General features: G+C 42.0%; 1 protein-coding gene across 1 annotated transcript in view; it reads right to left on the reverse strand.

Annotated features, from left to right (window-relative positions):
- Positions 1 to 14,731, reverse strand: part of NT5DC3 (5'-nucleotidase domain containing 3) — a 79,760-nt gene that overhangs the window by 20,544 nt on the left and 44,485 nt on the right. Inside the window, exons 7-11 of the mRNA XM_004373770.1 lie at positions 11,771 to 11,831; positions 11,241 to 11,343; positions 11,001 to 11,102; positions 5,155 to 5,236; positions 4,067 to 4,153 (exon numbers count right to left, since the gene is read on the reverse strand). Coding sequence (XP_004373827.1) covers positions 4,067 to 4,153; positions 5,155 to 5,236; positions 11,001 to 11,102; positions 11,241 to 11,343; positions 11,771 to 11,831 — 435 coding nt within the window. The remainder of the gene's footprint in view (positions 1 to 4,066; positions 4,154 to 5,154; positions 5,237 to 11,000; positions 11,103 to 11,240; positions 11,344 to 11,770; positions 11,832 to 14,731) is intronic.

Consider the following 14,731-nt stretch of genomic DNA (forward strand, 5'->3'; position numbering starts at 1 on the left):
ATGCAGCAAGAAGGCAATGGGATGACATATATAAAACCTTGAAAGAAAAAAATTGCCAGCCAAGAATAATATATCCTGCAGAACTCTCGTTCAAATATGATGGTGAAATTAGGTCATTTCTAGATAAACAGAAATTAAGGGATTATGTAAAAACCAAACCAAACTTACAAGATTTATTAAAGGAAGTCCTTCGATCTGAGAACAAACAATATCAGACCACAGGCTGAAAGTAGGACACAGGATTGTACTAGCCAGATACCAACCTAGGAAACGACCTCTCAAGGACTATGAAAACCAAAAGAACTACAACAAGGAACCAAAAAGGTTAATCTGTAAACGACAACAGCATCAGAACAATAAAAGGGGGAATAAATGGTGTGGGTATAGAAGAAGTCAAGTGATACCAAGTAATAATGGAGAAGAAGTGAACTGATACCAAGTAATAATAGACTGGTACAAATCTAGGAAGATAAGGGTAAATTTCAAGGTAACCACAAGGAAAGATAACAAACCTATTCATCAAAATAAAGAAGAAAAACAGAGTTTCAGTAAAAACAAACCCTACAAAAACAAAAGAAATGAAAAAAAAATCCACAAACAAAAGGAACTCAGCACAGGAGAGTAAGAGGAACAAAGAAAACGTCAGCACCACAAAAAAAAAGCACTACAAGATGTAATCCCACTCCTCAGAATATATCCTAGAGAAATAAGAGCCGACACACTAGTAGACATATGCACACCCATAGTCATTGCAGCACTGTTCACAATAGCAAAAAGATGGAAACAACCTAGATGCCAATCAACAGATGAATGGATAAACAAACTATGGTACATACACACAAGGGAGTATTATACAAAGATAAAGAACAATGATGAATCTGTGAAGCATCTCATAACATGGATCAAACTGGAGGACATTATGCTGAGTGAAATAAGTCAATCACAAAAGGACAAATATTGTATGAGACCTCTACTGTATAACTCATGTAAAAGTTTACACACAAAAAGAAACAATCTTTGCTGGTTACGAGGGATGGGAGGGATGGGGGTGGGGGACTAAATAGATAAGTGGTAACTCTGGTGAAGTGTAAGACAGTACACATTACTGGGCAAGCCAGCATAACTTTACAAGGAAAGGTCATGGAAGCTCCACAGACACTTTCAAACTCCCTGAGGGACTGAATTGCTGGGTGGAGGGCTGTGGGGACCATGGTCTCGGGGAACATCTAGCTCAATTGGCATAACACAGTTTATAAAGACAATGTTCTACCTTCTACCTGGGTGAGTAGCGTGTGAGGTCTTAAAAGCCTGTGAGCAGCCATCTAAGATACTCCACTGGTCTCACCCCTTCGGGAGCAAGGGAGAATGAAGAGAACAGGATACAAGGAAAAGATTAGTCCAAAGGACTAATGGACCACAGCTACCAAGCCCTCCACCAGACTGAGTCCAGTACAGCTAGATGGTGCCCGGCTACCACCACTGACTGCTCTGACCAGAATCACAACAGAGGGTTCTAGACAGAGCTGGAGAAGGATGTAGAACAAAATTCTAACACACTAAAAAAGACCAAATTTACTGACCTGACAGAGACTGGAGAAACCCTGAGAGTATAGCCCCCAGACACCCTTTCAGCTCAGTGGTGAAGTCACTCCCAAGGTTCACCATTCAGCCGGAGATTGGACAGCCCCATAAAACAAAACAGGACTAATGAGGCACAGCAGTCCAAGGACAAGGACTAGAAGGCAGAAGGGGACAGGAAAGCTGGTGATATGGAACCCAAGTTGACATGTAGTGGGGTTGTTAACCATTGTCATAGGGCAATATGTGTACTGTTTAATGAGAAACTATTTTGTTCTGTAAACCTTTATCTAAAGTGAGAACAGCAGCACAACTGGAAGAACATAATCAATGTCACTGAACTGTACACGTAGAAATTTTTGAAATGGTGTATCTTTGGCTATGTATATTTTCACCAAAAAAAAAAAAAAAGACAGGGTCCTCCAAGGTCGAGAAGGGAGAGTGTTGACATGTTGTGGGGCTGTTAACCAATGTCATAAAACAATATGTGCACTGACTGTTTAATGAGAAACTATTTGTTCTGTAAACCTTCACCTAAAGTACAATTTAAAAAAAAAAAAGCTATATTTTAGCTTAACTAGTAAGAAATATCTATCTGCCTTGAGCATTATGCCCTTTTAAAGAACTAGCTATATGAGATCAAATTAACAACAGCAACTCAAAAGATTAGATAGATAGTTTAGGGAGCAGTGAGTTTATGTTAACGGGGGAGGAACAACTCAGAAAAGGAGGGCGAGAATGGTTGCACAACTTGAAGAATGCGGTCAATATCACTCAATTGTACATGGAGGAACTGGTGAATTGGTGTATGTTTTCTGTGTATATTCTCAACAACAACAACAAAATAAAATTAAAAAAAAAAAAGAACGAGTCTCATAGCTTTATAACACTGGCTTTCAAAGTTTATGCTAGAGGGCTAGCTAAAGCACCCCAGAGTTTCTGAGTCAGCAGGTGTAGGGTGGGGCCCGAGAATGTACATTTCTAACAAGTTCCCAGGAGCTGCTGCTGCTGATGCAGGGACCGTACTCGAAGAACCCCTGCTTTGTAAGTCCTCTCCTAATGCTAAGTCCTTGTGTGTCACCTCACAGTGCCACAGACCCACATGCCTTAGGATAACAAACAGTTACCTGATCAGGGCCTGCAGGTCCCAGAGAGCAAGGAACAAATGCCCATGATGCCAGGTCACTCGCCTGGACTTCCTGGGAGCACCAACACCCTGATAGTGGCACTTCATATGTGTACTTTTCTAAGCACTTTTATACATTATCTTACTGCACTCTCCTTACAATGAGGACATTGGGCTTGAGGGATAGGCCCAAGGTCACATAGCTAATAAACAGCAGAGCTGGGATGAATACCTGAGTCTTCTCATTCAGAGTCTGTAATTCCTTCCACTAGGGCTCAACCCAGGAGACGGGTGTGTTTACACAGGGTGTGCACTAGAGGTACCTGGGAAGAGTGCTCACTAGACACAGGAGCTGGGGTTCTGCCCCCTCCAGCCCCCCCACCACCTCCACCAGAAATTCTGATGCCACAGACCTCGGTGGGGTTCAATCATGGGTAGTCTGAAGACACTCTCCAGAAGGTCCTAATGCACAGCCCAAGTCAAAACCCACTGCTTTGATGGGAGGCAGACTGATAGATATACATATATGTGTGTATATATACATGTATGTATATATGTATGTATACATGTGTATATATACATATATGTACATATACATAGATGTACGTGTATATACATATATGTACGTGTGAGTGTGTATGTGTATATATATATTTGTAAGATGTAAGGCCAACACAAGGTAGGCCAAAATACTAGAAATATCAATGGCAAAAGAGTGACCCCCTCTCCTTACCGTCCCTCTATACTGAGCTTCAGGCTCTAATGACTGTGCACTGTGGAACCTACCTTGGATCACTTAACAAATACAAATTCATTCTACAAGGAACCAAGTATGGTAATAATTATAAATAACTCAATCCTGTTCCAATTATAGGTTAAATCATAATTCAAGTCCTGTGACACTACTCATATCAAGGGGCATGAAAACCCTCATTTTCACATAATAGCTGTTTGATGGAAACACCAGTTTTATACTCTTCAGACATGACTGCTGGCAAAAGAAGCCCAGCTAAGGCTTGCAAGCTTTTATGCTACATTTTTCACATGTTTTGATCCATACATAACAGGAAAAAGAAAGAATGCTGGCAGTTATTTCTTACCATTATTTAAATGGAAAGATGCTCTAATAAACTCTTTGAGTAAATTGCTAATTTCCATCATTTCCAAAAAATTTATTTTTATTCATAACCCTGATCCATCTGTTCTGTAAAAAATAATACAGAAAAAAATGTGGCCTACTCCTAGTTTTTATGAAAGCATAAACATAACTGTAAACAAAAGAGTAATTTCTTAACAAGTGGGACTAATACACCATCCCTTTCTATCAACAAAGATACAACAACAACAAAAAAAGTTCCTCACCGCCAGGTCACTGTATATATGGTCGCCAAAATATAGTACTTTTGATCCTCTCCATCCAGTAAGTTTCAAAAATTCATACAAATTGCCCTAAGAGAAAAATATAAACGTAATATCATATGACAGATAAGATACCTGTATAACCCATGTTCCAAAACATTCATCTTACAAAACTAAAAAAAGTTATTTTATAATTTAAATATCAAAACACAAAGATAAAAACACCTTCACGAGGAATCTTTTAGACTTCTATGTCAAATACACTTTTCCAAAAGGATTCACATTGTACATACACTTCTTTGTAACTATCATTTTACACTTAACATGCTGTGACCATACTTCCACGTCAATAAATATTAATCCGCCACATAATTTCAGTAGCTGAGAAGTACTCCACCCCAGGCTATACCATGATTCATTTGACTAATTCCCTCATGTTGGACATTTATGTTGTTATCAGTTTTGTAAATAATTTCATGGTAAACATTCTTGTAGCAATGTTTTAGCTACATCTTAATTTTCTCGGGTTAAATTCCTAGAAGTGGAATTGCTGTATCAAAGCTAATTTATTAAATCTTAGAAAATATACTGCTAAATCCACAAGATGTAATATACTCAACAGCAGTATATCTGTTAAAAAAAAAAAAAAAATTAACTCCATAACACAGTAACGGTCAGCAATTCAACCTTATATGATACCAAAATATATTAAAAGGTGGCATAAAACGTATCTCGTCAGGAAATAATTACTACTTTGGGTGCATAAAATGCCATATGATTAAAGGCTTCTTAAAAAGAAATTTCCAAGGTTGACTACCGGCATCTTAAATTTTACATACTTTGAAAGTAATGCCTTAAATTTCATTTTTTTTAAAAACTGTTATGTTCTGAGTTACTTTAGATATTATCATTGTGAAAATATAGTGATTGAAACCTAAATTTTACCACCAAGTTACATACACTAAGTTATAAAGAAGACAAAGCACTCAGAATAGTGCCTGGCACCCAGTAAGCCTCAATGGATGCTATGTTATCCTTTTCACTGACCACAAAGCAAAGCAACGTAAAGGAAGGAACTAGTAAGCGCATACCTGCTTGTAAATCTGGCCTTTCTGTAACTTGTGGATTTTATCCCAGAGTAAGACACCTTTCTCGTTCACCTTTCGGAAAGGTCTGACAACAGAAATGGGAAACACTGTGACATATGGTGGTAGTTCAGGCTGTCTGCTAGAAGGAATACTGCACAGTTACTCACTGGTGACAGGAAGTACCTCCACAAATCAACCCCCTGAAACCAAAACCCCACCTCTACATTCCCAGGCCTCATGCAATACATCCCCAAGTATGATCTGCATATACCCAAGGTGCTTAGTGAAAAAAGAATTCCAGGGTGGGATAAATTTGGAAAACAAACATGATGTACTATGTATGTCCCTCTTAGAAAGTCACAATTAGCCTATTGGCTCTGAAAAGCCTTGCTGTAAAGAAATTTTCTTTAACCCAGATTTAAGGAAATACTGCTCAGGTACATGTTTCCAGTTTTATACCTGAAATTCAGCCACTTTAGACAGAAAACAAATCTGAGGCCAAGAGTACTATTTTATGATGGGAAAGGAGAAATAAGGATAAGTTCTCATTCCACAAGCTGAGTGTGTTACCCCAAAGGACGTGGGGTTTGTTTGCCTTTTTTTTAATGTAACATTTATTAAGATTATTTTTCTGCTTATGAAAAATATAAAATCACTGTAGAAAATCTGGAAAACGCAGAAAAATACAAGGAAAATAACTCACAATGCTAGCATCCTGTTACAAATAGTGTATGTCTCTCACTCTTTATAAATCTGTTCATCTTTTTCTTTTTTATGTACATAAAATGAGGATCATTTTGCATACACTGATTGATATCCTTTGTTTTTTCACTTATACTGTGAGCAGTTTCCCATGTGATCACATACTCTTAAATGCGTTATTTTTTACACTAATCGAACATGCTGTCTGCAATAACACAATAATGGTCAGCAATTTTTAATGGCTATATAATATCTCCTCATACGGATGTTCCAAATGTAACCAACCATCCCCTATTATTAAACCTTTGGGTTGTTTTTAGGCACACTGGTGGTATAATGGTTAAACACTCAGCTGCTGGCCGAAAGGTTGGCAGTTCAACCCACCCAACGGTCTGTGGGAGAAAGACCTGGCAATGTGCTCCCGTAAAGATTACAGCCTAGAAAACCCTATGGGGCAGTTGTACTCTGTCACTTGGGCTCACTTTGAGTTGGAATCGACTCAACAACGACAAAAGGTTGTTTTAAACCTTTCACTCTTATAAAGGGATGAACATAGATGGAGGATTATTCAACTCTTACCCCAGACATCCAGAACAAGGGCAAAATAAATGTGTGCAGTGAACAAAAGAACTGGGCAGAGACCCCTCCTCTTGCCCAGGGAAAAGAGTCCAGGACACACAGAGCTGTCAGTGGAGACGGGAGACATGAGGCCCTTCTCCTGACCACACTGGAATCCAATAAGAAAACATGGGAGAGCATTTTCTCAGCGACAAAGCAGCCAGCCAGTGTTCACAGCTGTTGTAGAGCAACACTCTAGTTTTTCCTTCATTCTGTTGAATCCCAGCATTTCTCAGTCTCTGCAATTGGTTCTTGGGTTCAACTCTTCCAGGAATGACTATAACCCTTGGAAAACTGGAACACTACCATCACATGAGGAATTTAAGCCATTCAACCCTAAATACTATTAAAAACCCACTGTCACTGAGTCAATTCCAACTCATGACAACCCCATGTGTTACAAAGTAGAACTATTCCACCAGGTTTTCTTGGCTGTAATCTTTATGCAAGCGGATCCCCAGGCCTTTCTTCCACAGCACCAGTGGATGTGTTTGAACTGCCAATCTTGAGGTCAGTAGTCGAGTGCAAACCCTTTGTACACTCAACCCTAATTACAGGGAACCATACTTGACACTTTAAATCAACGGACAGAGAGGAAAAAGCTGGTTCTGGTTACTAACTGCAGAAGAAGCTGAAAGTGCTTCAAAAATAGGCAATTATGATACAAATATGAGTCACTTTTATAACCCTAATGCAGTATTTCTCAAGACTCTTGGCATTTTGGGTGGGACACCTCATTGTGAGCAGGCCTGGCCCATGTTAAGACATTTTATTTTGACATCCCTGGCCCCTCCCACTAAATGCTAAGAGCACCCCAGTCCCTGTCACAACCTAAAACCTCCTCATTCCCCTGTTTTCCAAGAGCCCTGTGCAGAAAACATTATATTTAAGTCTTGATAGAAATTTATTCCAGTTGATGCAAAACCTGTGTTCCAGAGACGTTTCAAAGTTCAACTGCAATTTTAAATGCACCAAGTGGAGCTCTATTAAAAGAGACGCCCACTGAGGGTTTCGTTGTTGCTGCCATTTACTTATATTTCACAATGCATCTGCCTCAAAAGACCTAACTTACTATGAGTTATTAAGCTAGGAATTTTGGTTGTTGTCAATTGTTTTCTTAAAGCATGACCACGGTGGATTAATTACTTTTGTGTGTGGCCGTGTCTAGCCATGGTCTTGTAACTCCCACCCAGGTGATTGGGCAGGACTGTGTGATAGGGTAATTGTGGCCTACCAAGGGGATTGGTGAGTTTTGCCTTAGAAGAGAGCCAATTTCAGAGTAGAGAGAAGGAAGCCACCACCAACAAGGAAGGAGAGACCAGCAGGAGAGACCGGGCAGCAGGAGACAGTGAGGTGGGCTTCCTGGCCCATGGAGAGAGAAAGCTGAGTGCCTTTGGGCAGAGACACCAGGGAGAGGCATGCCTGTGAGCACAGCTGGGGAGGGGCTATCCTAATGGAAGAATCAGGATATGTATCCTGAGTGTTCTTGAGCCTGAATTATAACTGTTACTTCCCTAATAAACCCCATAATTGTGAATATGGTCTAAGTTTTGTGTGGCCATTGCAATGAATTATTGAAACCAGTAGGAAGTGCTGTGGGAGGGACAGTTGATAGAGATGGTGGAGAGAGGAGGCATATTTGACCTCCACCTCATAGTAACCAGCCTTGGGCTGTTAATCTTGGTTCTCCTTCCCCCTTGTGGGGTTGGAGGAGGTCTCACACTGCCCTCAAGCCGTTTTTACAACTGGCGTCTGAAGCAGGATTCTCTGCAATGGCTCCAGACTCATGAAAGCATGGAACTTTGTAAGAGAAAGAAGGGGCTTAGAAAGTGAAACTTGTGATTCTTGGATGGTTGCTTTGGTTGCTGATACCTGTAATGACTGAAAAGCTGCACCTGGAGTGACCTGGGGCAAAAGCCAGGGCAGATAAGCAGGATGACCAGATAGGGAGCCAGGGTCTTCTCAGTTCCACCCAGCCAGAGGCCCAAGGCCATATGACATGAATGGGAAGATAGTCCAAAGAAGAGGAAACTGGAATGTTTAAAAAGGGATATGTGTTTAGCTGAATGTACTGTGGATATTGAATGTTTCTCCCACCTCGTGTTGTAAAGCAGACCTAAATGTATGGTAGAAAGGAATATTGGGTATTATAGATTATAAACACTGTATAACTCTGCCTCCAGCCATTACTTGATTGGATATACTAAAATGGGAACTAGGATTTGCCTGGGAGAAACACAGGCTTTTTATTTGAAGCCAGTAGCCCTGAATAGAGTAGAGGCTTAGGTTGAAAACCTGAGCCCCACAGAGATTTTACATTTGAAAAGATATGCAGAACCACCCAGAACTAACAGAGAACAGATTTGCATTTGAAGAAAGCACTTACAGGAAAAAAGTGGCAGTTTTGCTTTTTGAATTTCTAGCAAGCTGTTTGCTGTTGGAGGCAGGAAAAGTCAGTGTCCATCAGAAGGAACCCCCTTCCAGAACTGGAAGTTAAATGGAGCTGGCGAGTAGTCAGCTTGGTCTGCTCACTTGTGTTGACCACCTGGGTCCACTCAATGAGTTGGAAGTAGGGGATGTGCAGCAATGAAGAGACGGCTGAGTCTGGACAAGTGCCATCAGCACTCATTGACCCAGCCCCCCGGGGGCTAGAGATAAGAGTGAGAAGAAGGGCTGGCTGGTCAGAAGTACAGGGAGTTGTGTGTGGACTCCTGAGTTTATGGGTAGAACCTGTTGACCTAGTCCAAGGGGGTTGGGGATGAGAGTGTGTGAAGGGGCTGTATGAAGTGCCAGGAGGTGTGTGTGAACTCGAGCCTGAGGCTGCAACCATTGTGACCTAGCTTGGATGGTTAGGGATAAGCTGACCAGAACCCAACCGAATGAAGAGAAAGATGTTTGACACTGTGAGCTGGTATAGATTGCTGTAATTTGATAGCTTGTTCTGGACTGGACTTTGCTTATGGATGCAGATGCTCAAAGTTCCATCTGGAACAGAAGATTCTTCAAGACCAAGAACATGCTTGTTTCCTCAGTACTGGTTAGATAGGAATGGGCAATTTAAACATCAGCTATCTAAAACAAAGGAAGATAAAGGCATTAAGTGGCTGGCTTAAACACTTTCATGAGCTTACTTACATTAAATGAGGGGGACAAGGGAGGATCCCCACTGAATAGATTTCCTCTTTTCCTAATGGGTCTGGAAAGGAGAGGGTGGGAGAAGATGCTGATAGGGTTATATGCTTCAGCTGTGAGTGTTAACAGTTAACAGGGTTAACTGTGATTATAAAAACTGTAACTGTAGAAGCTATAAGTATAAAAGAGTGGACTAAGGGGAAGGCGCTGCTGGATTAGAGTACAGTGGCCGAACCTAAGCTTCCTTAAAGGTTTTGCTATGCTGATACCTCGTGAGGCACAGAGCAAGGGAATAATCTCTAAGCTGAATTTTGTCAGAGGCCAGAAAGGGTGAAGACACGATGACTTCTGGAGCACCTGACCAGATCAGACGGAAAACCACAGCGGACCTGAACGGCTGGTACCTTAGCAAACTCACGCTTTGGACTCTTTGCCCTACTGAAGGACTAATTGTTAATGACTGTTCTGGACTGGTAAAATGATTGGGAGGGGGAGGTTATCCTTTAAATATGAAAGAACCATGGCTGGAAAAGCCAGGGGGTGGCCTGTGGTGGATTAATTACTTTTGTGTGTGGCCTTGTCTAGCCATGGTCTTGTAACTCCCACCCAGCTGATTGGGCAGGACTATGATAGGGTAATTGTGGTCTACCAAGGGGATTGGTCAGTTTTGCCTTAGAAGAGAGCCAATTCCAGAGCAGAGAGGAGAAGCCCACCACCCAGGAAGGAGAGACCAGCAGGAGACACCTGGCAGCCGGAGACGGCAGGGTGGGCTTCCTGGCCCATGGAGAGAGAGAGCTGAGTGCCTTTGGGCAGACACTGAGGGCCAGGGAGAGGCGTGCCTGCGAGCACAGCTGGGGAGAGGATAGATTGATGGAAGAACCGTATCCTGAGTGTTCTTGAGCCTGAATTGTAACTGCTACTTCCCTAATAAACCCCATAATTGTGAGTATGGTCTGTGAGTTCTGTGTGGCCATTGCAATGAATTATCAAACCCAGTAAAGAGTGCTGTGGGAGGGACAGTTGGTGTCAGAACTGATAGAGATGGCGGAGAGAAGAGGCGTGTCTGAGCTCCACCTCACAGGAATCAGCCTTGGGCTGCTGACGTTGGTTCTCCTTCCCCCTTGTGGGGTTGGAGGAGGTCAGACACCTCCCCATGCTGTTTTTACAATGACTTACAGCTCTGTAGCAGCCCAAGTTAAATTGAGAATCATTTCAAGATGTGTAAGCTATCTGCTTTGCACTAACCTCACCCTTCTTCAATGGCTTACTAGAAGATAATAAAAGCTATATTCTCAGATGCTTATGATTTTGCAACTAGATTTCACCAAGAAACACTACATACATAATCCTAGCAGAAAATGAATAAAATCTAGCCCCTAAGAAAGACAGACACTCACCTCCGTTTATCATTAAAGAAGTTTGGCTTCTCGGCCTGAACAATGACCACATCAAACAGGTCCCTCCAGTCTTTTCCGACAATATATCTCATCCCTTTGTCCCTAGAACAACAGGTCAGGCAAGTTAGTCTAACATTAAAGGGTTAACTGTTTTTGCAACGTTTCCTTTTGAATTTCCAACTGTTAAAATAAATGGAATACAAGTGAGCCAGAAGCCAGCAAGGAAAGAGACCAACTTACACAAAGCTACTGGGGCTGTTGGTGATGAGGAACATCTTCTTGCCATGATCTGCCAGTTTGGCCAACACTGCACGCGTCTGCTCGGCATAACAGATGTACTTTTCTAAGAGCAAGAGAAAAATTCGGACCCAGATTCAGCATGAAACCTGTCAATCTGCAAATACTTACTAAGTGGGGTCTGTGGGGCCTGCACTGCCCTGGACACAGTGGGGAACAAAAGTCTTAAGAAAGCTTGGTTCAGGGTGGCACGTTGGTACCCAGAGCATCAGTAACAAAGACCCCTGCCTCCTCCAGCTAAGTGGAAAGACTAAAGCTGCCAGCTCCTCTCCTTTTCAGTTGGAATTATGTCAAGTTCCAGAACAAAGAGTAGGTAGAAGCCTGAGATGCAAAGATGCAACGTCCTTGCACTGTGCTCAGAGGAGGTATAAATAGCACCTGCTCGGCACCTGGACAGAAAGTAAAATGCCTGCCGGGCTGCATGGCAAAGGGGGAGGCTGACGCGATCTTCAGTGATAATGTCGAGTACATACCAATATCTGCTTCAATTGCTCTGTACATTATTCCTTTGGTGTGGACATCACGAATTGAATCCTGGCAAAAGATACATTTTAGTCAGCGAAAACATAACTAAGGTATCTGACTGAGTAGAGGTACAAATGAAATGGCATTCACAGTAACCTCTGTCTTTAGAAGTCTGGCAATCCATGCACTAAGCAGAATCTAAATTCTGGTGGCCCCTTAGGGAAAGCTGAAGTTTCCATGGAGACAGTGGCAGTTTCCAATGTGGTTTTCAAAAGGGTCACTTGGAGACAACCTGGGTAAATAATTCTGAGTAGAAATCCACAGGATGAGCAGTAATTTATATGCAGTGTCATGAATAAATGATTACAGGTCATCTGGACAAAGAGAATAATGCTCTTTTCATCTTTGCACCCCTCCATTCCTAGACCCCAACAGCAGGTTCTGTGATCTAGAAGGAGAGGCTGAGACACAAAGATAATAGAGTCCTTCTTCGCTCTGCAGTGTCAACCAATGGGGTGAGGAGCTGGCAACAAGATCGTAGCTCAGGCAGAGAGCTGGTGCACGCAGGCAGTCAGAGAACAAGGAAGCAGGAGAGAAGAGGAGGCCAGACCCCTACTATGCTCAGGGTGTGGCAGCCTGACTCCTGGGAGGTGTCACTGCAGAGCCCCACTCACAGGTGGTACTGGGCCTCTAGACAGGAGCAACAGACTGGGCCGCGGACAAAATAGTGCTTTAAGCTTTAGACTGTTGATGGCAGATTTCTATTAAGAGCAGCCACTTCTGCATTATAAACTTAGTGTCAATTACCCTTCAGCACAAACGTGTTTTACTTTCATACAGGTAGCAGAAGGAAGTGGTTAAGAGCAAGGACTTAAGGGCCAGACTACCTGACTTACAATCCAGGCACTGCTAAACTGGCTGTGTGATCTTTGGCAAGTTACTCAAACTCTCTGTGCCTCAATTTCCTTATCTGTTAAATGGGGATGATAATCATGGCACCTACCTCAAGGCATTATTGCAAGGATTAAATTAGTTAATTGGCATAAAGCACTTAGAAGAACAATGCCTGGAACACAGTGAACTCTACATAAGTGTTTGCTATGGTGGTAGTAACACCTGTAGTAAACACTGAACTTGCAAAACAGTATCGAAACTCACGAATGCAAGGGGTCACTAAAAGTGATTAGTAAAGATTCTTAAAGATGAAGTATTTGTATGCCCAAAGAGGAGAACAGAAACTCAATATCTAAATTTAGCCCAAATAATACCAGAGTGATGTTGAGAAACTATAATTCATCCTTTATCTTTCTAAGACCTAGGATTCAGAGTGGTCAGAAATTAAAATCAGTACTTTGGTATGTAAATATGTATCTTTAAAAAATACAGATATACCTAAAGGCCTAATAATACATAAACATATTTTTAAGTATTGAAAAAAAGTTTAGACAGCTTAAAGAATATACATAAACACGTGTAAATGTGAAGGTAAATATAAATATAAACATATAAATACGTAAATATAAACATATATATATATAGCTCTCTGTCCACTTGGATGGTTGCATGGCTTCTGTAGGGCCTTAAAGAGCCTATACAGAACCTCTGCGTACAACAGAAAAAAGTGGTAGGAAAAATGGTTTGCGCTCAACTATTAACCTAAAGGTTGGCAGTTCGAACGCACTCAGCAGTGCCACAGAAGAAAGGACTGGAGATCTGCTTCCGTAAAGATTAAAGCCTTGAAAACCCTATGGAGCAGTTCTACTCTGTAACAATGGAGTCATTATGAGTTGGAATTAACTCGACAGCAGTGGGTTTTTGTCTGGGCAACTACAGTCCCACAGGCCCACAGCCTGGACATGAATGTTATTTCTTTTCATGGAAACACACCCCTTCCTGCAGGCAGGTGCTGTGGGAGAATGGTACAGGCTAGATTTCAGTCCTCACCTTTAGCCAGATGCACTAGCCCCACCTTCCTTTTTTTTTTTTTTAAATCAGCTCATCCCTTTATTTACATAAGTTAAGGCCCATTGTCATATTCCTCCCATCCCGCTGTCAGCTAGTTTTGTTGTTGTTGTGTGCCATCCAGTCAATTCCGAATCATAGCAACCCTACTGGACACAGTAGAACTGCCCTATAGGGTTTCCAAGGCTGTAGTCTTTGTTTGTTTTATTGTTGTAGTTTATGTGAAAGTTTACATTTCAAGCTAGTCTCTTATATAAAAATTTATTCACACACTGTTATGTGACCCTAATTGCTCTCCCTATACTGTGACAGCACACTCCTCCTTTCCACCCGATTCCCCGTGTCTATTCAACCAGCTCCTAACCCTCTCCACCTTCTCATCTCATTTCCCCACAGAAGCTGCCCATTTAGTGTCATGTATCTACTTGAGCTAAGAAGCATACTCCTCACAAGTATCATTTTATGTCCCACAGTCCAGTCCAATCTTTGTCTGAAGAGTTGGCCTCGGAAACTGTTTTAGTTCTGGGCTGATAGAGAATCCAGGGGCCATGCTTTCCAGGGTTCCTCCAGTCTCAGTCAGACCATAAAGTCTGGTCTTTTTTACTAGAACTGAGTTCTGCACCCCACCTTTCTCCTGCTCCATCCAGGACTCTCTGTTGTGTTCCCCATCAGGGTGGTCATTGGTGGTAGCCAGGCACCATCTACTTCTTCTGGTCTCAGGCTGATGAAGTCTCTGGTTTATGTGGCCCTTTCTGTCTATTGGGCTAATACTTTCCTTGTGTCTTTGGTGTTCTTCATTCTCCTTTACTCCAGGTGGTTGGGACCAACTGATGCATCTGACATGGCCACTTGCAAGCTTTTAAAACCCCAGATGCCACTCACCGAAGTAGGATGCAGAACATTTTCTTAACAAACTTTGTTATGCCAATTGACCTAGACGTCCCCTGAAAGCATGGTCCCCAGACCCTTACCCCCATTACTCTGTCCCTTGAAGTGTTTGACTGTAT

Source organism: Trichechus manatus, unplaced genomic scaffold (genome assembly GCF_000243295.1).
Source record: "Trichechus manatus latirostris isolate Lorelei unplaced genomic scaffold, TriManLat1.0 scaffold00027, whole genome shotgun sequence".
Classification (NCBI taxonomy): domain Eukaryota; kingdom Metazoa; phylum Chordata; class Mammalia; order Sirenia; family Trichechidae; genus Trichechus; species Trichechus manatus.